Source organism: Castor canadensis, chromosome 16, assembly GCF_047511655.1.
Source record: "Castor canadensis chromosome 16, mCasCan1.hap1v2, whole genome shotgun sequence".
Taxonomy (NCBI): domain Eukaryota; kingdom Metazoa; phylum Chordata; class Mammalia; order Rodentia; family Castoridae; genus Castor; species Castor canadensis.
The window spans coordinates 43,816,687-43,841,721 of NC_133401.1; the positions used below are offsets into that span (position 1 = coordinate 43,816,687).

Here is a 25,035-nt window from a genome sequence, read left to right on the forward strand (position 1 = left end):
AAAAGGATATGACAGTTCTCAGATAGCTGTAAAATTGGAACTCTAAGAGGCTCTTATCATTGCCCATTGGTAGTGAGCTTTTCATCACCATAACAAAATACCTGAGATCATTAACTTATAAAAGAAAAGGTTTATTTTGGCTCACAACAGTACAGTTTTGGAAGTAAGTTCTAGTCTATGAATGGTTGTATCTGTTTTGGGGATCCTGTTCCAAGGCAGCATATCATGGTGGGAATGTGTGGCAGAGCATAAACTGCTCACATCACCAGCTAGGGAGCAAAAGAGAAAGAGCAAAAGGCAAGGATGGGGTCCCATTATCCCCTTTGAGGGCACACCCCAATGACCTAAGGACCTCCCATTAGGGTGTACCTCCTAAAAATTTGACTACCTCCCACTAGTGCCACCCTGGAGACCATACCTTTAGCACATGGACATTTGGGGAACAGTGAATGAACTACAGTAGGCAACAATTTACTGTGTATTGACCTCTGCTCTTATTAAAATCTCAGAAATCTACATAATTGTTCTCTCCAGTGGTGCTACAAGGTCTTAGAGCTTCTAGTCCTTCACACATTGCAATATGTGAGCTGAGATGAAGACTGAGTTAACTGACTGCATTCAACTTGCTCAACAAAATGCATTTTTCAGTAAGATGGGCCAAACTATTTGGAGGAGTAGGGTGGAGTTTCTTTCTGTGTTTAGAAACAAGGTTTCTAAGTGGAGCACAGCTGACCAGGATAGGTTAGAAACCTTGACTGAAATTTCATTAACACCTGCTGTTTTTCCTTTGCCGGATACTGTCGATTGAGGCTTTAGGCTTTATGATTCAGGAGCAGCTCATTCTTTTGGGATGCATAAGTGAAATTACTCTCCTAAAAATGGGCTGGGTATGGCATGAAAAATTCCTGGACTGTCCCTCCTCTGATTTAGTTATCTATTACTGGGTAACATACCGTATCAAAGCTTACTTTATTATTTCTCATGATCCCATGGGTGACAAAGCTCAACTGGGGTGGTTCTTCTGTTCCCCAGAGGTGAGTCATTCACGTGGCTGCTCTTGGCTGGAGGATTGGCTACATTGGTTAGTTTGAGGTCTCTCATCCTTTGAAGTTTTTCTTGACATGGCTTCTCCATGTTCAGTAGTCTAGCTGAGTAAACATGGCGGCTCTCAAGTTTATCAACCCACTGCTTATACTGTACTTGCTAAGTCCTATTGGCTCAAGTAAGTCACATGACCAGGCCTAGAGTCAATGTGGAAGGGAATAGACAGGATGTAAATACTTGGAGGCAAGTATTGTTGAGGCCATAGATATAAAAATTTGCCACAACTGCATTTTCCTTTCCTGTGAGGTCATCCAAACATTTTATAGAACAGAACAGTAGCCATGCTAGGCATTTTCTTTTTTATTAGGGTAAATTAATTGTATAATTGGGAGGTTCGTGATATTTCCATACATGTACATAATGTATCTTGATCAAATTCCCTCCATTTATTACTCTATTTTAACTACTTTCCTTCCCCACTTTAAAAAAAGTTTTTACGAGGACTCATTATGCTATTTTCATACATTATACATAAAGTACTTAGATCGTATTCATTCCCATCACTCTTTTCTTTCCTGTTCCCCCTTTTTTTTTTGTTCCAATTTATTTATTTATTTTTTCATTTTTCTTTTATTATTCATATGTGCATACAAGGCTTGGTTCATTTCTCCCCCCTGCCCCCACCCCCTCCCTTACCACCCACTCCGCCCCTCCCTCTCCCCCCCTCAATACCCAGCAGAAACTATTTTGCCCTTATTTCTAATTTTGTTGTAGAGAGAGTATAAGCAATAATAGGAAGGAACAAGGGTTTTTGCTGGCTGAGATAAGGGTAGCTATACAGGGAGTTGACTCACATTGATTTCCTGTGCGTGGGTGTTACCTTCTAGGTTAATTCTTTTTGATCTAACCTTTTCTCTAGTACCTGTTCCCCTTTTCCTATTGGCCTTAGTTGCTTTAAGGTATCTGCTTTAGTTTCTCTGCATTAAGGGCAACAAATGCTAGCTAGTTTTTTAGGTGTCTTACCTATCCTCACCCCTCCCTTGTGTGCTCTCGCTTTTATCATGTGCTCATAGTCCAATCCCCTTGTTGTGTTTGCCCTTGATCTAATGTCCACATATGAGGGAGAACATATGATTTTTGGTCTTTTGGGCCAGGCTAACCTCACTCAGAATGATGTTCTCCAATTCCATCCATTTACCAGCAAATGATAACATTTCGTTCTTCTTCATGGCTGCATAAAATTCCATTGTGTATAGATACCACATTTTCTTAATCCATTCGTCAGTGCTGGGGCATCTTGGCTGTTTCCATAACTTGGCTATTGTGAATAGTGCCGCAATAAACATGGATGTGCAGGTGCCTCTGGAGTAACAGTCTTTTGGGTATATCCCCAAGAGTGGTATTGCTGATCAAATGGTAGCTCGATGTCCAGCTTTTTAAGTAGTCTCCAAATTTTTTTTCAGAGTGGTTGTACTAGTCTACATTCCCACCAACAGTGTAAGAGGGTTCTTTTTTCCCCGCATCCTCGCCAACACCTGTTGTTGGTGGTGTTGCTGATGATGGCTATTCTAACAGGGGTGAGGTGGAATCTTAGTGTGGTTTTAATTTGCATTTCCTTTATTGCTAGAGATGGTGAGCATTTTTTCATGTGTTTTCTGGCCATTTGAATTTCTTCTTTTGAGAAAGTTCTGTTTAGTTCACATGCCCATTTCTTTATTGGTTCATTAGTTTTGGGAGAATTTAGTTTTTTAAGTTCCCTGTATATTCTGGTTATCAGTCCTTTGTCTGATGTATAATTGGCAAATATTTTCTCCCACTCTGTGGGTGTTCTCTTCAGTTTAGAGACCATTTCTTTTGATGAACAGAAGCTTTTTAGTTTTATGAGGTCCCATTTATCTATGCTATCTCTTAGTTGCTGTGCTGCTGGGGTTTCATTGAGAAAGTTCTTACCTATACCTACTAACTCCAGAGTATTTCCTACTCTTTCTTGTATCAACTTAAGAGTTTGGGGTCTAATATTAAGATCCTTGATCCATTCTGAGTTAATCTTGGTATAGGGTGATATACATGGATCTAGTTTCAGGTTTTTGCAGACTGCTAACCAGTTTTCCCAGCAGATTTTGTTGAAGAGGCTGCTATTTCTCCATCGTATATTTTTAGTTCCTTTGTCAAAGATAAGTTGGTTATAGTTGTGTGGCTTCATATCTGGGTCCTCTATTCTGTTCCACTGGTCTTCATGTCTGTTTTTGTGCCAGTACCATGCCGTTTTTATTGTTATTGCTTTGTAATATAGTTTGAAGTCAGGTATTGTGATACCTCCTGCATTGTTCTTTTGACTGAGTATTGCCTTGGCTATTCGTGGCCTCTTGTGTTTCCATATAAATTTAACAGTAGATTTTTCAATCTCTTTAATGAATGTCATTGGAATTTTCATGGGAATTGCATTAAACATGTAGATTACTTTTGGGAGTATTGACATTTTTACTATGTTGATTCTACCAATCCATGAGCATGGGAGATCTCTCCACTTTCTATAGTCTTCCTCAATCTCTTTCTTCAGAAGTGTATAGTTTTCCTTGTAGAGGTCTTTCACATCTTTTGTTAGGTTTACACCTAGGTATTTGATTTTGTTTGAGGCTATTGTAAATGGAATTGTTTTCATACATTCTTTTTCAGTTTGCTCATTGTTAGTGTATAGAAATGCTAATAATTTTTCTATGTTGATTTTATATCCTGCTACCTTGCTATAGCTATTGATGATGTCTAGAAGCTTCTGAGTAGAGTTTTTTGGTTCTTTAAGGTATAGGATCATGTCGTCTGCAAATAGAGATATTTTGCCTGTTTCCCCCTTTTAAATCATGTCTTCTTCTTATTATTATTTGGTCTATCAGAGAAAACAGGTGGTATTTTTCTTTTTGAGCTTGGCTTATCTTACCAATATGATGATCTCTAGTTCCGTCTATTTTCCTGCAAACAACATAATTTCATTCTCCTTTATGTCTGTGTAATACTCCATTATATACATGTACCATATTTTCTTGATCCATTCAACAGCTGTTAGGCACCTAGGCTGATTCCATAGCTTGGCTACTGTGAATAGTGCTGCTATAAACGTGGCTGTGCAGGCTCTCTCTATTGTATGTTGACTTATATTCCTTCAGCTATATGCTCAAGAGTGGTATAGAAGGATCATATGGTAGTCCCATCCCTAGGTTTCTGAGGACCTCCCTACTGATTTCCATAATGTCTGCACTAATTTACATTCTCACTGACAGTGTATAAGGGATCCCTCTCCCCATCCTGGCCAGCATTTGTTGTTTGTTTTCTTGATGTGAGACTGGGGTGAGATGTGAGATCTTTGTATGTATGGAAGGGGGCATCTGCCCCAGAACAGTGTGACTCTATTTACTGGGACCCAGTGCTGCTGGCCCTGCCATTTCCTATGCTTAGAGTCCTGTGGTGTGACTTGGGGAAGGTTACAAAGGCCTAGGCTCCTTTGCTTTGTACCATTGATGGTTTGTGACCCTGGGTGACCATAGCTTGTAAGGAAGGAATGCCCAGGCCTGTTTGGCAGTTTCTTTGTGATCTTCCCTTTGTAATAGGAATCTTCCCTTTGATGCTGCCTCTTACTCATTGGTTCCTGGTGTGAGTTCCCATGATGCCTGTGAGAGTTCCTGCCCATCATGAAGATAAAGCACTAATGTCTCCTCCACGTATCCTTAGGTATCTCTAGGCCTCCGCCACCAGGTGGACATATGTGGAAGCACATATGGGGCCCACTTCCTCCCTTCTTCTTTTCCCCTGAGCGTGTGTGCTGGGGGCTTCGGCCTAGTCCCATTCTCACCTCCAAATCTCCCTCCTCGTCTCTGCCTATGTGATTGAGGGCCAAGAGAAATCAGCCAAATACCATGGGGTTGGAGCCCACTTGTAGTCTCTATAAGACTTGGCCTGTTACCCCGTATGTAGGGCCGGGTGCACAATGACATTTCCCCTGGTTCCTTTACATGTGTGTGTTCTTGTCTCCAACTGCTAGCTCCCTTTTCCAGAAAGTATCCCTTATGTTTTACCTCAGACTCAATCTTTCATCTCATGCATTTGCAGGAGGACAGAAGTGGAAAGTCTTTAAGACCCAGGAAAATGGCATTTCTTCCCTTTGGGAGAAACGTGGAAAATCTATGCAGAGTGGCCAGAATACTGATCATTACCAGCCTCTCCTTGCAGCCTCAGCAGAATGGAAATCACTCACCTCCGAGCTGGTGCTTGTGGGCAGAGTGGCTCAGAAATCCCAGGACACAGAAAATTATCTATGTATCCCTGAAGGAGAAATGCCATGAAATGTGTGGCCTTTGCAGAGCACAGAATACACATTCTATTCATATTGCTAGTGACAGACAGTGATAAGGCTCTAGGTGTCTTTATGTGAAAAACCAGCCTGTCTGCGACAGAATGCCCGTGTTCAGCAGGGCTCACCAGGCTCTGTGGCATCTAATTTAGTTCTGCAGACTGGGAGGCACCAGGACTCTGTTTTGCTGGTGTCCATTCTGTGATTGATTTAAGCCTAGCATGAAACCCTGGGGCTCTGTTCTGTTCTATCATTGAAACGATCTGCAAAGCCACTTCTTCCTGTGTTCAGGTCTGGGGCAGTCACTGCTCTCCCCTCTGGCATTTAAAAACCCTGTGTCAGTGGTACGATTGCTGGTTTTCTTGTTGTTCCCAATGATCTATGCTCATAGAAACCAGCACAAGTCCCCAGAATCCAATATTGAGTTGTAGTTATGTAACCTGAATAGTCCACTTCATCAGCCAATACCTATAAAATAAGGCTATATCTTTTCTATTTACAGCAGCAACCTCACCAGCCAGAAATTGGTCATCCTTAAAGTGTCTAATGGTTATTTCTGGCATCTCTGAGGAGTGACCCAACAAACAAAGGTGATAACTGTGGTCACTATGCAGACTGCCTTGCTCCACCTCTCTGCTTTGCCTCCCACCTTGGCCTCCCTAGCAGTTGAGAGATGTCTCACTGGGGCCACCCCCTCCCCAGACTGCCAATTCTGGACCCTTCCAAAGCTGGAGCCTAGGTAGAGCAGGGAGATCCTTCTCCCTGGTCCTGAAAGGTCTGAATCTTCTAGGCCCCATAGTAGCCTGGCAAGGCCCCACAACCTTGTCGATCTTCTTTTGAGCAGTTTAATCTGGCCCTCCCACATTGTTCAGAGTCTTACCAGATCTCAGGAAAAACAGTCCTGGTCATTTCTGGCCTTGGCTCCTCTAACCACAGAAGCTCAAAAACAGACATGGGACACGGGTAGGGAAAAGGAAAAGTGTCACTTCTGTGTACCTCAGGACTCTGAGGAGGTAAATGGCAGAAACCCATTGCAATTTAGCTTGAACAAAAATAAGATTTAGTCAGGCACTGGTGGCTCATGCCTATAATCCTAGTTACTCATGGTTGGAGGCCACCCCAAGCAAAAAGTTAGCGAGACTCCATTTCAACCAACAGCTGGGCCCAATGGTATGTGCCTGTCATCCCAAGTTATGCAGGAAGCTGAGATTGAGAGGATCACGGAGAGGATCACAGTTTCCAGACTAGCCCAGGCACGAAAACGTCTCAATACCCCATTTCAATGGAAAAAAATTGGGCATGATGGCACGTGCCTGTCATCCCAGTGATGGTGGGAAATATAAAGTAAGAGGACAGCCTAGGCAAAAAGTGAGACCCTACCTCCAAAATAATTACAGTAAAAAGGGCTGGAGACATGGCTCAAGCAGTAGAGTGCCTGCCTGGCGAGCACGAAGCCCTGAATTCAAACCCCAGTACTGAAAGAAAAAAAAAAAAAGGGTGGGGGGATTTATTTGGTGGTGAACTGAGGAGTTATCTGGAACAGGTCACCAGGTCCAAGGAACCAGGTCCAGCTTTAGGAAGCAGAGGTCCAGGGGTTGGCTTGACTCAGGGTCAGCATTATACAGCAGCCCCTAAACCCCTTTTCCTTCTTTCTCCCTCCCTCCTTCCATCTCCTCTTCTCCCTCTTAGTTTTCACCATCCTCTATCTGCAGGATAGTCCCTCTCCATGTGGCGGGGAGGTACCTACTGTGACACTGTCCTGCTCAGCAGCCCTGTGGCATATATATATATATATATAAAACTCAAGGTAAACCTACAGTTGGCCTTACTTGGGTTTGGGGTCCACATAAGTGGAACCCAGCCTCTGGTTGGCTGCACTGGAGTTAGGTGCTAGTCCCTCTCTGGAGTGGATAAGATCAGTTCACAACCAGCAGGAGGCCGGCACACTCGACATTCTTCCCCCTCCTCTTTGCCCTTGGCCTCTGCGCCTGCCTGCCACCTGACTGTTTAATCTCTAGATAGAAGTGGAACAATTAGTTAGAAGTATTGTCTACCCTGCAAGTCTGGACTTGCCCTCAGACACCTAGAATGTCCTGTTAAATTGTCTTCTTTTGCCTTGTATTTTCCTAGTGCTCCCTGCTTATCACAATGGAGTGAACTATTGGCCTGGGGTGGTGTGGAGTTGGGTGGCCCAGCAGGCAGCTTCTGTATGGCAGTTGCTTTTAAGACACACAGGCCTCTTCGATAGCGATGCGGCTGACCCTGCATCTACGTCATAGCATGTAGATGGCTCTGTCTGACCCAGTTATTTCTGACTGAGACACTCTGAGGACCTGAAATCAGCACTTTCAAAGTTGCCACCATAAGAGGACACTGCCATTGCAGGGGAGGACCCTTCTTTCCTTCACATTTCTCCTGGGTGCATGGCAGGGGCTGGGTGCACACAGGAGGTGGCCAAGCTGGTTTCTAGTATATTCCAGCAGGACCGGGCAACATGGGTATGCTGATGCAGCCAGGGTCCTTGTTTCTAGGCCATTGGAACACTCCTCTTCCATGTGGCCCTCTCTGCCTGCCACGCTTGGCCTCTCCATGCTCATGAGTGGCTTCTAGTTCTTTCCTGCCCCAGGCTGAGGGAAGCATATCTGGGTCCAGGAGAGGCCACTGTCCTCTATTCACCATTTCTCTCAAACTTAAGACTCAGGCCTTTGGAAATCAGAGTATACCACCCTTTATGTCTCCCTGCTTCTTGTGTCATTCCTTCCTTGAAGCAAAGGAGATAGGATATTTTAGCTGTTTGCCAGGGGAGGCAGAGAAGAAATATCAGACCGTTAATTGGTTGGCAGGTGCTTACACATGACTTCTCTCCCAGGAGTGTGAGGTTAGGTGAGCCTCAGGAGTGGCTAGAAGCCATTTCACTGCCTGAATGACCAATGTAAGTTGACTTATATCCATGTGTGACTCCTTGAGTTCCTTCCCCCTACTTTTTTTCTCCTTCCAGGGCTGAGGGGAAAAGCAGGGTAAACACAGAGTGGAGGCGTGCCTGCCTGCATGGGCAGATCAGAGCTCCTCCTTGACTTGCCCTTTGTCCCTTCGATGCTGCCCCTCACACAAGCACTGATAAACCCAAGGAGGAGAGACAGTTGGCCTCTCCAGGGAGGTATCTGATTACAGCCTGCCATCCTGTGAGGAGCTTTCATGGAGCCAGACCTGTATCAGGTAATTGTCCCTACCCTGCTGTGTTGGACAATTTTTTGTGTTGGGACCTTGCTGGGAGGCAGGAAAGGAGGGAAGGACATAATCTTCCATGGCAGAGGAGTTACTGTGCTTTCTCAAGTGTGTGAGCACATGTCCATTAGCAGCAGCTCCAGGGGCTAATTGGGGGTTTTTGCCTGGGAAGTGTCACTAGAATTTGTTGAGTCTTAATTGCCATCAGAAGGTGACAAATGACTGAAGAACTTGCTGTTTAACATCTGGTTACCCTAGAGGCCTGGCCAGGCACTTCCACTCCAAATCCCTTGGGCAATGAACAGTGCTGTGTTGGGAAAGGCAGCAGGGCCTCCTCCCAGGCTGTGACTAGAAGGGAAATAGGGCCATGTGGTTGAGCCACCCTGGGCAGAGGTGCAGCAGGGGATGGCTTGTGTTTCCTACAAACTGATGGAATTTTTTCAGGGCCTGATGGTGCTACCTAGGGGGACTTCAGAAACCTGGGGCCCAGGAGGGCCCAGTAGTGACTCACTGAGCAGGGAACAGACTTGGCCTCCTCATGGAGCTTCCCACTGGGGCAGGAGAGAAACACTGAATGAATACGTTATAATTATGGACAGAATGATGACAAGTGGGCTGAGCCTCTGGGGACAGGTGGTGCTTTGGGAAGTGTGACGTCTTGAGAAAGTTGTGAACTTTTCCAGGGAAGGCTGGGGTCCTTTCTCCTCCCCATCTCCCCTTGATCTCTCTCAGGCTCCATTCCTCACAGTCCTGTTTGGGCAAGTGAGGGAGGTTGTCAGTGCCTGGAAAATCCCTAGTTTCAGGCTGATGAGCTCTGCACGCCCTTAGTTCCAGGACTCTCCAGCAGCACTCCAACCAAGAGGGTTCCCCACACAAGTCCATCTGCAACCAGGAGTCCATCCCTAGAGAACTTTTACCTCCCAGACCTACCTTGAAAAGCCTAACTCTTCCAGTTTTTAATTACTTAGTGAGACTTGTTTTCCTTTATCTCTGTAAGGAGTAAGTTTGAGACAGGTTTGATAGGGGAAGGGTGCCCAAGGTTTAAAAATGGGGCTGTCAACTGCCTCTGGTTGAAGGCAGATAGGGAAATTGAACAATGCATCCCAGAAGTGTTTATTAGCATTCTGATGATGATAGTTGGAGATCTTAAAGGAAGTCTTCCAGGAACTTGGTAATTTATCCCCTGGGCAAATCAATTCCTCTTCCAAAAAAGCATGTCAGCCTCTCTATTCAGAGTTCAGGCTTGCAAAGGAGTCTTCCCTGCTGGACACCTGGGGCCCATCCCTGGTACTTGGTCAGGGATGGAGTAAGTGCCTCATGGATGAGTCCATTCATCTTCTGCAGCCTATGGGGGCCTGGCTGAGTATGTAAGAAAGCTGCAGGTATTCTCTCTAGAGATGTGCCATCACAAAGACCAGCACACAGCATGAAGGGCACTTTCACACTTGTAGATTCTTTGAAATCCATCTATGATTCCCCCCACCCCATGGGCCCCAGGTTAAAAACTCCTGGACCAGAATATATAGCTGTAAAATGCAGTGTGCCCCAGGTGCCCATGGGTACCCATGGGATACTTGTATTTTTGTCTTGTTTGAGCACTAGGTGGTGGTGAAGATGGGGCTGGGAAGGCCCAGGTGTGGATCCACAGCTCATCAACCTCTTCCCTGGGAGCCTATTTCAGCTGCCAGGGACCCAACAGATGTTCACATTTCCCCTCAGAAATTGGGCAGATTTGGCAAAATGGCCTGGATCACTTATAGCAATACAGCAAGTGTCTGCAACCTGCTTTAGTGAGGGCATGCCTTTCTAGTTTGTCATAGCCTATTCCTGTCCCCCTCAATGCTGGGACTAATGTTGCTTCTGTTTATTACTTCATCTGATCTGCTGTTTTCTTAAAGCAGAGTTACATAAATACATTTTGCTACCAAAGATATATTGACTATCTTGAAACACAAGCCTTCTCTCTATATTTACGCATACAGATGCTCCTGGATGTATGGAAAGGAGTCTCAATATACCCAAATGTGCACTTAATATACTTTCCTACTGAGCATCCTAGCATAGCCCAGTCTTCCTTACATTAGGTCAGTTAAAAAAAAACCATCTAATACAAAACCTATTTATAACGAAGCATTGAATAGCTCATGTAATGTATGGAATACCTGTATCCAAAAAATTCTGGTAACACGGTACACTGTAGGGTGTTGGCTGCTTACCCTTGGGAACATATGACTAACTGGAAACTGCTGCAGTTCCAGCACATCATGCTGCATATTGATAGCCCGGGAACATTCAAAATTGAAAGCATGGTTTCTACAGAATGCATATTGCTTTCACACTGTAGTAAAGATGAAAAATTAAGTCAAACCACCATACGTTGGGGGACCATGTGTACAGTATATGTATACACATACATGCATATATATAGGTATTTGTACATATCCGTAATTTTTTTTTTTTGCCTCTTCTTCTTCCAGGGCATCTTCAAGGTATTTGAATTTGTTACTCCTACCCTCCTGATCTGATTACGCTGTGAAGATTCACGGAAGTACAGAGCCTGTTACACAGTAAGTGCTCAATACCAGAGCCAGTGGGCTCTTCTGGAATCCAATGGCATTAGCGCCAGAACGGTCATTGTTTGAGCCTGGGCGCCCTCTGGTGGCTGTTATTCTTACTCACATGTAGGCCCTTCCTTTAGACCTGAGATCTGGGGCTCGGTTCTTGGCATCCTCCCCTCCCTCCTACTCACTGCAGGAAAGCTGGAGAGGTAGGCTGGGAGGAAACTTGCCACTTTTCTCACTGCTTATTTTGCCTCCTTCCTGACCTTGGAGAGGCTGGGGTCACCAGCCTGGGATAGGAAGAGGAGCTTGGTGGTGAAGGCCAGTGCCGGTAACTTCTTGGGGGTCTTGGCTGTGGGACTTACTAGGGGTTGGTTTCTTCTTCTCCCAAGGCATCACTGGTTTGAGGGTTCCCAAGGCCAACTTCAGATAGGGCACAAGACAGCCTCGAAGCATAGCCACAGAGATTCCCCAGGCTCTTATGAGGTAATTTTATTTCTTTCCATTTTAGGTAAAAATAGTAAATACAAGATAATCTTAATAAAGGTAAAAATACATCATTTGGATTTTGTTGTTCTCTAAACAGTGCTACCTACAGTACAATTTTTGATTTAGGATTTTTAAACTTTTTTTTTATAAACAAATATAACTATTTGCTATTAGGCTATCTGGGTTCTCATCTGGCACTTAAGAATAGATCACAGGTCACCTCCCGGTTCTGGATGGATGTGTGTGTGTGTGTGTGTGGCAGGGGAAGCGGGAGTGAGAAGGGGCTCATGGGATGAGGAGTTTTGACTTCCCAGGTTCCCAGGACACAGCCAGAGCTGTGGTCCCATGTGCAGTGGGAGGGCACGCATGTACATCCAAGATGGCCTTTTCCTGCTCTGGCCACAGGATGTATTTCACTGAGGCTGGGCCAAAGGTCTTACATGTGTCAAGGGCACATTCTCCTCTGGGTAGCTTTTCTTACCCAACAGCTTAGTTTTACAACAATTCTGGGTCCAGGCAGGCCCTGGGCTGGAGATGTCAGTGATGTGGCCGAGACCCAGCCAGTGGATCCCCTTGTGTCCTGGAAGAGTGGGCCGGGACCCCTCCCCGACAGGGCTGGGGCCAGGGCATCCAGCCTGGCCCTGGAATGCTGGTAGAAGTCACAGGTGCCCAGCAGGCCTCTAAATGTCCTTGCCTTTGTTCACCTTCAAGTGGTCTTTGTTTAAGTTCTTCCCAAATTTCTCACTGAGCTGTTGGATCAAGTCTGCCAGCTCACCAGTAGCTTGGGACTTCTCTTCGAGGAGCTCATAGCGCAGGCTGGAGATATCTTGCTTGATTTCCTTCAACTCACCTGCAAGGACAGATGAGGTTTTCTTAGTATGAGCAAGAAGAAAGAAGGGGCTTGTCCCACCTGTAGCAGGTCCAGCCCACCTCAGGGTGGAGGTTAGGCAGTGGGAGCTCTGACCTACGTACTACCCAGTATCTCACCACCAAAGAGCATGCTCATTCGTTTACGACCCCCTCCTTCTATTCCTGGAAGCCTCTTCCTTAACATTTGAAGGAGGAGTGGAGATCAGGACTGTGATTTGTGTCTAGTGCCTATTTCACATAATGATGGTTAGAATGTTAGTATTGAAGCCATTAAAAGCAGATTTCAAGACTGAACAACATCCTCATTAACTGGAACACTTATTTTCATGATGCTCTGTTTTGATCTGTTGATATGTGCAGAGAAGAGAAACTCCAAGCACTTGAGAGAATGGTTCAGCATAGTGGATACAGTTATGGAGTGGGCCAGTCTCCCAAGAGTGAGCTGGCTGCCTGAGCAGGTCCACTGAGCCCATGAAAGCAGGATGGCCTCACTGATACAAGACCCCTCAAGTACTAAGTGAAGACCTTCACTTTTTAGTTCCACAGTGGCCTGAGTGGTTAGAAACCCAATGGGTCTGAACCATGGGTAACTTATCATTAATCACAAAGGGGAATTGAAAGGTTCTTTCTTGATACCATAGATAGCGGACTTGATTCAGGTGGGAGTTCACTGCTTGTGGATATATTATAATTTCATATTTACTTCCTAGGTATGCTTTACATATAAAAAACTTGGAGATCTTAAAAGTCCAGTTTGATCTATTTTGACAAATGCATATACCCCTATTTCCTTTTCATCAGGTGCCTGACCAAGCCCCAGTTTTCTGGTGTCATTTAGGCTGCATGATTCCTGGATAGTTCCACCTTTTCTATCAGTTTACATTCATGTCAATCATAGACACAGCTGCTTGAGGCTGGCATGATAACTGGCAGTCTTATATTTGAGACCCATGAATAGGTGTGGGTAGTGAGCTGCTGCTCAGCCCCAAGGCAGTGAGTGATAGCTCAGTAGCCAGCCTGGTCATTGTTAAGTTTTAGGCTGTACCCTGGGTACCCCAAGATGAAGCAAAGTATCCTTCAATGGTCAGGCTCTTTTAGTAGCCCTGAAGCCCAGGCAAGGGGAAGGGGAGGGATTAAGTCATGAATGAGCTATTTCTAGGTAACAAATATTTACCCTAGGTGTCTAATGAAGATTAATGACCTGGTATAAGGTCATTTGCCTTTTACTTAAGAGTAATTGCTTAAAACAGATTGGAAAACAGCCTAAACAGTGAAAATAATGTATTTGGGAAACTTAGTGTACATGAATGTCATTTGGTGCTATTATTCAAAATGTAGACCCCCCCCCAGGTCCCATCAGGGATATGTTGATTATTAGGTCTGGGTGGGGTCTGGGATCTACAGGGTTACCAATTGGTACCTGGTACTGAGGCGGGGGATACTTAGAGAAACCCTGCTGGTTGTCAGAGTCTGAGAATCTGAAACCGAGACAGGATAGGGCTGGCTGGAGCTGAGCCCAAAGCAGAGTCTGAAAATGGAGTACAACCTGTTCCCTCTGTATAAGCACCCACAGAACGAGACATGGGTGCTGGGATCCTGCTCCATCATGAACTTAAGGGATCTGAAACTGACAAAGGGAGCCTTCACTGTGGAAGGCAGAGACATGTTTTCCACCTCCACAATGTCTGGTTCCTAATCTCTGGTGTTTAACCTAAGAATATGTTCTGTTACATTGCAAGAAGGAACTAAGGTCACACATGGAATTAAGATTGCTAATCAGCTGGTCTTAAAATAAGGAGATTATTCTGAATTATCTAGGTGGAGTCAATCTAATCACATGAGACCTTGAAAATGGAGGAGGAAAGCAGAAAAATGGGTCAGAGAGGTAGCATGAGTGATACAGGCAGGAGCAGTAGCCATGCAAAGGGCTGGAGGCTTAGCTGCAGCTCTGAGAGGCAAGGCCATATGCAGAGTCTGGCAGGTGACCTCTGAGTTTGGGTTCCTCCAGGCCCCAGATGTACCAACAAGGAAATGGAGACCTCAGTACTGCCACCTCATGGAAATGCATTCTATCCACACTAAATGAGGCAGGGAATCCATTTTCCCTGAGCCTCCAGAAAGGAACACAGTACCCCAACCACACCACGATTTTAGTCATGGGAGACCTGTGCCTGACTTCTAACTGGCAGAACTTAACATTGTTTCAGGGCCCTCACTTACCTTCATTGACTTCATCATTTTCTCTGTCCACCTGGGCCTTCAGGACATATCTTTTTATAAGTCGTTTCATGATTTTCTGAAATGGGAGACAATGAAGGGCTCAGATACTCCTGGCCTAGCACAGAAGCAGCCTGACTGGTATAGCATGAGACCTTTTTCTCTTACAGCACCTCAGGAACCAGCGTGGGCTACTTACACACTGAAGCGTGCCCTGCCTAGTGGGGGAAATGGACCAGTCTCCCTGTTTAAAATCCCCAACTCTCAGTGTTTGCCTGATCTTGGGGTGTAGGAACAGGACCCTTCCCAATGACAGCAGTCTGAGTCAGAGAGAGAGAGAGAGAGAGAGAGAGAGAGAGAGAGAGAGAATCCTCTTCAATGTATAGCACTACTTGAGCAAGGGTTGAAGGCCTGATTCTACCTTGGTCAGTCATGTCTTCTTTCCTGAATCTCAGTTCTATTTCAGGGAGGGAATATTGGGAAGTACTACCAGGTCAGCCCAGGTAGGACTGAATCCTTCGGAAGTGACAGTGAGAAGTGTGCCATTCACAAGAGAAGACTCACTTGGTGCAGAAGTTAGGGTCAGTCTCGGGGCACAAGTTTACCACACCTTAAAAAATTCCTGCTGGAAGGAGCATCAGTCATAGACAGGTATCTGGGGGTCTTGTGGAGAGATCTCTTCCCAGGAACTCCCAAGGCCTGATTCTGCATTGCCAGTCATGCTTCCAAGTAGCATGCATGTAGCACACACTGTATTCTTTAAGCAAATGAGGCATGAACAAACACTTGAGAGATACCAAGAATAGAGCCAAGTGCAAGAAAGACTGCAGGAGGTGAACTTTGGATTTTGCCAGCTAGTTGTTTCAGGGTTCCTGTGAAATCACAGGATTTAAAAATATTCTGGAAGCTGAGACTGCTGACTCTGGAAATGAGCAGCATGGAGAAGAGATTTCCCTGATCCTGGGTCCTGTCCTGCTGCCCATGCACCCACTCACACCTACGACTAAGGGGTCTGAGGAAGAATTTTCTACATTGAACAAATCTGTAGGGACCTGAATTCTGTCCCTGGCTTCGCTGTGTGGCCTTACGTAGGTTGCTAAGTTCACTTTGACTACATAGGCTCTGGAGAAGCTTTCTATAAGTGAAAGGGAATGACCTGGGTACAAAGAGCTAAGGGTTCAACTTGATTTTATTAACAACTGATTGTTCTCTCCATGCCTTTTCTGGGGAAGACCTTGCCAAGGAGGCATCTCCATAGCACGATTCCAAGACTGCACCCAAAACTGGTCCAGGCTCTTTTGCCCATGACCCTGGTCAGCTCATTCAGGCTAGTGTGCCCCTCCTCAGTGCTTGGGGTCATGTCTGCCCAGCTCTGAGGTTCAGGGCATGGGAACAGCTCTTGGCAAACTTCCTTCCAGTTCTTCCTTCTCAGACAGTCTGGGGCTTAGCCTATCAGTAAACTGCAGTGATGGATTTCTCTTTTCTACCTTATAAGAATATGGGCCATTCTGTGAGACTCAGTGATGCTGCTTTCACTTTGAATTGGAAAAGCAAACCAAAACAAAAACATCCTCAATCAGTTTTCATAGGAAAAACAAGACAAAACAAAACCCCAAACTCTGTAGATATCTAAGCATCTTTCATTCTTACTGAATAAGAAATTCAAACATATTCTTCCACAGTACATTTTTGATCTGACATGAATTAAAGAGACCTAGATAAAGTTTATTTCCTTTTCAAGGCAAACCTCAAGAATTATGGGCTCCTCTGTTTCTGAATCTATCAAATAAGAGTCTTAATATTTATAATAGAAAATAATTAGCAGCTGTCACAGTCCTTCCTGTTCAGTGTGGGCTCAGTATTCAGTTCAATACCATTAAGCTGATTATTTTAACATAGCCCCTGGGCTATGTTTACTATTATTACAAAATATGCCCCTTAAGCTCCATTTGTTTTGAACTGATGAGACTGAGCTCTCACGCCTCCTTCAATACACCTGTAGTTCTCCAGAAGGAAGGGAAAAAGGATGAAAAAGAAGCAAAGAAACAAGCATATTGTAGACCAGATCACTTTCCCAAAAGTGATCACACTTAGTCCTCCCAGGAACTCAGCGATGAGAGCTGTCTCCAACTACAGAGGCCACTGAGGCTCACAGAGTGAGTGATGTGACTTCTCCAAGGTCACACAGATGGGAAGTAGCAGATCTAGGATTCATCCAAAATGGAAACCAGATCTGGGGCTTTGTCTGAACCTATACAAAGGTCAAGTGCAAGATGGTTTTGGGACTGAGATTTATGACTCATTAACTGGGTCCTGTTAGTCAAAGGGGATTTGGGCTGCTTCTGGATACCAAGCCTTTTTAAGCAGGAGACCTCACTTGGTTTCAGAGGAAGGATGACTTCATCGAGTGGTTACCCGTTGGAAGAAAGTTCCTGGCATGGGATGGGTGTGACTGTCATGGCTCACTCTTAGGACACTAGCATGCCTGAGCTGAATTGGGGTTTCTACAGTCCTGGAACTCAATGGGTAGAAAACAAAGGTTTGCTTTTAAGGCTTCAACATGCATTAGGATATTACAGGCTTCATGTGCAAACCAGCCCAGATGAGCACTACGATGTGTAGGGACTTTCTTACTATCCTCACCCCCAAGTTATTGCTATGGTGACAGGTCCATTTAGGGGGAGCAATCTGATCACCTACTGTCCTTAGAGACTTGGTGTCCTCATGGGGACCTGGCTTCCATCCTGGTATGTGCACATTACACACCTTAGAATCTGCAAGAGCAAGATGCTGTTGTTACTGTCAGAAAGCCTAAAATGGTTGGAAAAATGCCCTGAAGTTCTGTTGAACATGGAGGCCGCAGAAGATGGCTATTTTCAGAGAAGATGGACATCAGAAGCCTTTCTTCCTTCACTATGTGGGAGAAAAGTGTGTCTCTTTGTGATGAGCTTGAAATATCTTCTTGCTATCTTCCAGAAGGTACTTTTCCTTCATAAAGATGAGCTTTTCTCAAGTTATGTCACTATAGGTAGCAACATTCCTGCCCCTGCTCTCATGCAGTTAGCAAGCTCTGGAGAATGAATATATTTAGTGAAATTACTCATGCAAAAGAAGACTCAAGTGGATGCAAATGAGTTGTCCAATGGGTTTTTTTTAAGAATGGTTGTTACAGGGATGATTGCACACAGTTCCCCAGCCCAGACTCCAAGGGGCCAGGTGGCTTCTGGCTGCTGGTGGTAGAGATATTATATTCTATATCTTTCTATGGGAGAGACAGGATTCTCTGGGCAACAAGGATGGCCAAGGACAAAGATGAGGAATCAAACACAGATTGTATATTGAAGATGGCTGACAAAGAGGACTCCAGGTAGAAGCAGTGTACCACCAAGGAACATAGAAATTGAGGAACATTTGGAGGGGAGTGGATAAAATGGATCCTCAGTCATTTCTTAGACTGAGGCTTATCAGAATATGGAAGAAACTACACTGGAAAGTTGTCTATACTATTAGCTTTGCTCTCTGTAGCAAAGGCTATAGAAGGTTAAAAGGAGGACTCCCCACTAGGTTTTGGAGAAGAGGCTGCATCATAAAGATTGGGGCTTATTTGATGGATGGATCCTGCCTAGATTCTATAGCTTATTTGGGATGTGGCTTGTTTGCTTCCATGAAGAAATGTACCTCTCAGGGTATGGCTATATGGGGTCTTCCTCCCATACCCTGCAAAACCAATCGAATTGGATCTGGGAACATCTCACAGGGCAGATTTTGAGGAGGCACAGTTTGGCCATCTCCCCAGTATCATGGCCTTGTTCCATTGTTTGATCACATGTCTACAGAGCCCAGAGTGTAAATGACATTGCAAAAGCAAGAAGCTAGGGGAACCTGAGGAAAGCAAGGCATAGGGAGCCCCTGAAGTCTGCAGGGGCTGTCTTCCCTTACGACAAAGAGCTTCACAAAATTGAAGCTTAACACAGAAAACAGTAACCATCACAATGATCAAACAAAAGGGGCAGAAAGGAAGCAAGTTTACTAACTCAATGTGTATGAAGAATGGTGTTCTGATGTCTTGGGAATGCTACAGGGTTTCTGGGAAAACCACAACAGCATGTGAGGCTGACAGGGTATGAACTCAATGAGATGCAGTTTTGGGGGTGGCCTGGAGAGTAAGGAAGAGGGGTGGCTTGGACTCCTCATGTTCTCTGCACACCTGGACGCTGCTTTGGGATGGAACTATGCAACCTGGGAGGCCCCCAGTGGGCCTGAAGGAACATGGAGCCATCCTCAGGTCCCCGCCTAGATCCATTCTCCAGCTTCACCTGCTGCTGTCAGTGACGGCCAAGGTGCACAAAGGCATCCTCTTATTCCTTGTTACCACCTCATGCTTGGAGCCTTGGTGAGATCTCACTTACTGTAGGGACTGCCAAGCCCAGGCAAGGCAGGAAGGTCTAGGGAAGCTCTGTGCAGTGTCATGAAGAGGGATGACAGGCAGAATGGCATGGTGGAGGATGGACTGTAGCCCAACCAACTGTGTGGCCTCAGCCATGGAGCCTTAGTTCTCTCATCTGTAAAATGGAGTGAAGGATAGCACCTCTCCCAGGAAATTGGTGAGACCACACTTGTGCTAGTGTCTAACTTGCTCCCAGCTGTCCTTTAGGACTATCTCAAGGTTGACTCCTATGGTCAACAGAGGAGGATGGCTCAGGGAGATGTCCAGACATAGCCTAGCAGGGCCCAGCAAAGTGTCCATGTGCAAAGGCAGGCTGCTCTTAGCTCCACAGCTGTCGCTTCAACCCCTTTCCTCTGATGCCTGCTGGCTGGGTTTTTCTTTCTTCTTTTCTGTGACTATTTGATTAAGTAACCTGGGGCTTTTCTCCCTGGATTCACAAAATACAAGGTGAGCAAAGCTTTCCAAGGTCATCAGTAGCCTGAAGCTGCAAACCAACCAATCTCTGTAATCACAGCAGGAAGTTCTTGGGGAGATTTAAGGCAGGAGGGACTCAGCCTGTGATGATGGAAGATAGAAACAGGATTGCTCTGAGACTGATTTTGAAAATGCTCCTAAAGAAAGGATTCATTCTGGGTACAGGGCATTCATACATAATCAGCCTTCCTTTATCTCAGTAGCCAATTCTGCTCAAAACCAGCAGAGATCTGCCCTAACCCATTAGGATTTTCTATCTTTTCTGTGACACAGATAATCTATATTTCTCTCTGAGAATCTGAGAAATAAAAAAATCCCTCCACTGACCAAAGGATTTGGTCTGTAAAATAACTCAAAGCAGATCAAACTGGGCAGCTCCAATTTTGTGCCCGATTAAATACAAGATTCGTCCATTGCCAATTTTTAGCCTGTGTCATCTGATAAAACTGTAAGTACTTTGAGGGCTGAGCCATTTCTTAATTGTTCAGTTAAATCCTCCTCACTGCACAGCTGGCTTCTGAAACATGGATGGGAAGATTCAATTAGAGACCTGTGTCTGGAAGATGTAAGTCTGTAATTGCTCCTCATGGGAAGGTGGTGCTGGGGACATGTCACCTCCTCACCTTGACCTAAAGGGATGCTGAGGACAGCTTCAAATTTACATCTGATAGAAATGATCAGCATGGATAAAAGTGCTGAGGGTGGGAGAATGGAAGGCAGGCAGAGTGCCCTGTACTTTTATAATTGATAAGACATAGTTACCATGTATCACTGGCTCAGGGGCTGGATCAAATTGATACAGAGCCTTGTTGCTCATTTCCAGAAGGGATGCAAGCAAGGACTGCAAACGTAGGAGGGCTTTTTCTAATTTTTCTAACAACAGACTTGGCAGTTTAAGGACAGGTGCTCCCTAAAGACACTACTATCTCCTCATTGTTTAAGACACATAACCTGGGAGTCATGCTGGGTACGGCTTCCCCTCCCCTAAGCCCACTCCAGCATTGGGTCTCATTGGCTGTATGTTTAGAACGTATATTGGATTTGTCTCTTCTCTCCACTGCCCTACTCAAACCCCAGTGGTGGAAACCACCATCTTTGTGAAGGACTGCTCTCCAGGGTCCTCTCATTGAAGCCTAAGTACAATTTTATTATCTCCCCTCTCCTTCAAAGTGATCCTCTCACCCCTTGACCTTAGAGAACTTAGGTACACTCACTGCCCTGACAGTGGTCAGGCTCTAACTTCCTTCTGACCTCATCTCCCTCCACTGTGTCTTCCAGCTACTTGGGACCTTTGGTGATACACTTCCTCCTCTGCCTAGAAGTTCCCCACGGCTGTTCCTTAATTCCCTGGGAGGTCTTGGCCAACTGTCCTCTCTGAAAAGATGCCTTCCCAAGCAGGGGAACACATTTGTTTTCCACCTTTGGACCCTTTCTTGGTTCATTTATGTCATATATTTGTCTCTGCATTCACTTGTTCTTTGTTCTTCCCTGCACTAGTCCAGAGATGGTAGGAACCATGTTTGTCTCTGCAGTAAGTGACAAAGTGTGCTGGCAGATAGCAGGTACTCAATAAACATGTGTTTAGTGAAGGAAGGGAGCTGTGCTTATGGGTGGGTGGGGGAGATGACACAGCCACATTACTAAATCCATGTTTTAGTGGCTGTTCATGCTGGGAAAAAGGATTATCACCTGGTATCTGGTAGGCTTGCTGAAAGTGTTATTTGCTGTCAGGTTTTCAGAATTCCTCATGCCAGCCTGGTAGCGAGTCTTCTGGAAAAAATAATACATACATATACATGTGGCAGGATTTGAATGAACAATGGCTCTATAGGGAACCTCCTGGAAGCTGATCTCCCCCCTGCTGCTTGGCTTCCTAGAGCATTGTTCCTGGGAACTGTAGCTCTGTAGGATGTTCACGAGGGTTGCAGAATGTTGTTTGGGTCACCTGGTACTGGAGGTAGTGAGTTACATTATGTGGGTGTCTTTCGTCCAGGACCTCTCAGAGCTTCTACTACACTATTAAACACTGAGGATCTGGAGGACAGAGAGAGTGGGAATGGAATCTTCTCAGAGATCATTCTCCAGATACTTTCTGGGAAAAGCTATCCTACTTCTGAGTCCACTAAGGAGTGTCCCCTCTCCGGGATCATGGCCCAGCCAGACAACAGGCTATGTCCCCAGCAGTGCATCTTTCCAAAGGATTATGGTGTCACACTCTGCTGCATGGGGCTCTGTGAATATGCTCACCAGATTCTGCAAGGCAATGATCCCTCACAGTTCCTGGGTTTTCTTTTATCAGGGGCTGCCATCCAAATCAAACATGCACAACCCCACTGCCCTGTTGCCTTTTCTAGTCCCATAAGCCAGATGGTACGTACCCTGAATTTGGAATTCAGCATGCCCATCTCAAGGTCATTTTCACAGCTTTTGGCCTTGGATTTGCAGAGTTTTATGAGGCACATCTTGATTCTCATTATGAGATAATAAAATGATTTAGGACTTGGCACTAGATTAAAAGGAGCAGGTAGAGTTCTTCCTTCATCAAAGTAAGACAACCAGAGTTTTGCTCTGGCAAATTTCCACTCCACATCTGCATCCTCCTGTGGAATAAGGGAATCAACAAATCATCAAAGGCCATGACTTAACACACTGAGCACAGTGTGGGGAGTGTACATGCAAGCTATGGATGCTGAGAGCAGACACCTAAACAGGCTTCTGGTGCATTTGGGGATATTCACCCTCTCTCCAGATGGCACAAAGATGGGGGCTTGCTGTCACCAAGACCAGGTACACGTGTCACTGTTAAAGCTCTCCACCACAGATTCATGGTGGAAAAGCCCCAGGCAGTGCATGCCAGCCTCCCATAAACTCCATTGGGAATTTTCACTAATCTCCTCCATTTACAGCTTAACAAAGAACTTTTCTTACTGCCATTTTATCTTGTTACCCATTAACTTTCACAGCTCTGCTAGCAGATTCACCAAACACCACAGCATCAAGATGTTGATTTATCTAGTAAAGAAGTGCTACCCAGTAGAAATGTATTACGAGCCACAAAAGTAAGCCTCTTAGGTAAGTTTAATTTTTTAAATAAGGGAACAGGTGAAAGGTATTTCAGTAGTGTAGTTTAAGAGATCCAAAATGATGTCACTTCAACATGATTACTAAAATTATGGCTGGGCTCCGTGCTAAAGAACATGGCTGTCCTGCACAAGGCCTTGGGTTCAATCCCCAGCACCATCAAAAAAGAAATTATTAATGAGCGCGCTTTCCTTTTCCTTGCCTACCAAATTTTTGAAATCTGGCATGATTTTTGTATTTATAGCACATCTTGGTTTGAACTAGCCTCATTTCAGGTGCTCCTTGGACACTTAGTTAGAGACTACAATTCTGAACAACCCAGTTGTTTATTAAAAAATGTATTTCATATTGGTTGGAGTGCTGGATGTTGAGAAATATAGCACTGGTAATTCAAGGGAAACAAAGCCTGACTGTGGTTTGTAGGCGGTAACCCACTTGTGTTCTCTTCTTGTGACAGGTTTAGATTAAAAATGAGGATTTTTCTTTTTTTCTGACTTGGTATCAATTCTCAGAATGCTGAGTGTGCCCCAGGAGATAACTTTCATGAACTTGTGTCTTAGGAGAGCAGTCTGAGGTTAGGAAAGAGGATAGAATTTGAGGTGTTATTTTTTAATTCAAATTTTTATTTTTAATTGTGCATGTTCTCACTCATTTGAGGGTGGAATTTGAATCAGACAGATCTGGTTTCAAAACCCCTTATTAGCTATGTGACTATAAGTGAGTCTTGAACTTGCTGGTTCAGATGCTGCAGGTCCCAATGCCTCCTTCATAGTCCTGAGGTAAGCATGGACTATGTGCTCATTTGCCTGGGCAATGGCTATATGCTAAGGCTCTGTGAATCCAGTAAAGCCCATGTGGGGCTGTGTGGATGTACCCCAAGGGTATAAGGTCACAATCAGCAAACTTGACTGCTTTGTCTGTTTTTGTTGAAGAATGACACCTGGCCTGGTCTACTTGGGGACATGCTATATGGCTCTTTGAAGCTTTGTGAGGGCAGGGGTCACTCCTGGTGTCACTGTATAGGAAAGGTATAACAGGCTCACCAGAACTGAGAGGAAGGGTGGGCTAGTGATCAGAACATGGGTTCTAAGCCTGCCGGGGTTCAAATCCCAGCTCTGTTCCTTACTATCTGTGAAAATATGGCAGATGACTTAGCCATCTGGGACCTCAGTTATCTCATCTGTACAATGGGGATAATACCTACCTCATAAATGGTTGTGAGAATTGAAGGAATTATTGGATAAAAGGCATTTAATTGTACTAGACATTGAGTAAATCCCCCCAAAATACTATTTTCATCTCCATAGCCTAGCATAGGCCTAGTTTTTAGCCCTTAGTCATGTAGCAAACTTATCGAGCACTTACTCTGTTAGAGAGAAAGATGCTCTGTGTTCCACAGGGCATAAATTTGGCCAATGACATGAGTCAGTAAACAGCTCACAAGCCAGCCTTGACCTTGATGGAGAGATGTGCCAGCTGTGGGAGGGTCTCCTTCTGGGAGACCCCAGCCTGGGGCTTAGAAAGCTGCCCCATGGCTGGTGTGTTACAGCTGAGTAGTTTTCAGCCAGCCTGAGGGAATGGGGTGGGATGGAGGATGAGTAGGAGTCAAGTAGTGGGAAAGGCAGTGACAAGGCTGGCAGTAAAGAGTAGGGGAGAAAGTGGTCAAGAGCTGACAGTGGGATCAAGGATGATTTTTTATACTTCTTTTCTTTTTTTAAAATAGGTCAAGAGACTCATTTAAATGCTAACAGGAGGATTAGGTAGAGCGGAAGAGGGCAAAGACACAGACAGTGTAGTGTTAATGTGTAGGGTGGCTCCTGATAAGGCAGGACTGCCTCAGAGGGAGGAGGCAGGTGGGGATGGGAGACAGCTGGAGCAGGGGCAGGTGAATTTGTGGACTGGACAGAAGGTGCAGGATTGAGATTTCGTGATGAATCAATACCTGTACTCATGGAAGGACATACAAATATTCACTTCCTCAAGGCTAAATGTGGTCATGAATCATGGCTTTTCCTAGTAGTAGTCTCATGCTCCTGTGAGACAGGTGAGCACATCCACTCTCCCCTGACCAAGGAGAAGTTCAAAGCCCAGAGGGCAGCTGTGTGGCTGCAGTGTGCTTTCTCCATGTCAGGTACCATTCTGTGGTAGGATAACTTGACATCACTAGCTGGGAGCTTGCCTAGTCCTGCACTAAGTTTATGGGCATCTCTCTGCCAACCATGTGACTTCCCAAGCCACAGTCATGAGGACCAATGCAGGACATGCTTGTTAGGGTATGGCAGACTTCT

General features: G+C 45.1%; 1 protein-coding gene across 1 annotated transcript in view; it reads right to left on the reverse strand.

Moving 5' to 3' along the window:
* Positions 1–11,664: 11,664 nt before the first annotated feature.
* Positions 11,665–25,035, reverse strand: part of Trpc7 (transient receptor potential cation channel subfamily C member 7) — a 129,969-nt gene continuing 116,598 nt past the window's right edge. Inside the window, exons 9-12 of the mRNA XM_020180911.2 lie at positions 22,045–22,266; positions 21,356–21,436; positions 14,749–14,824; positions 11,665–12,508 (exon numbers count right to left, since the gene is read on the reverse strand). Of these exons, the coding sequence (XP_020036500.1) occupies positions 12,339–12,508; positions 14,749–14,824; positions 21,356–21,436; positions 22,045–22,266 (549 nt within the window). The 3' untranslated portion in view covers positions 11,665–12,338. The remainder of the gene's footprint in view (positions 12,509–14,748; positions 14,825–21,355; positions 21,437–22,044; positions 22,267–25,035) is intronic.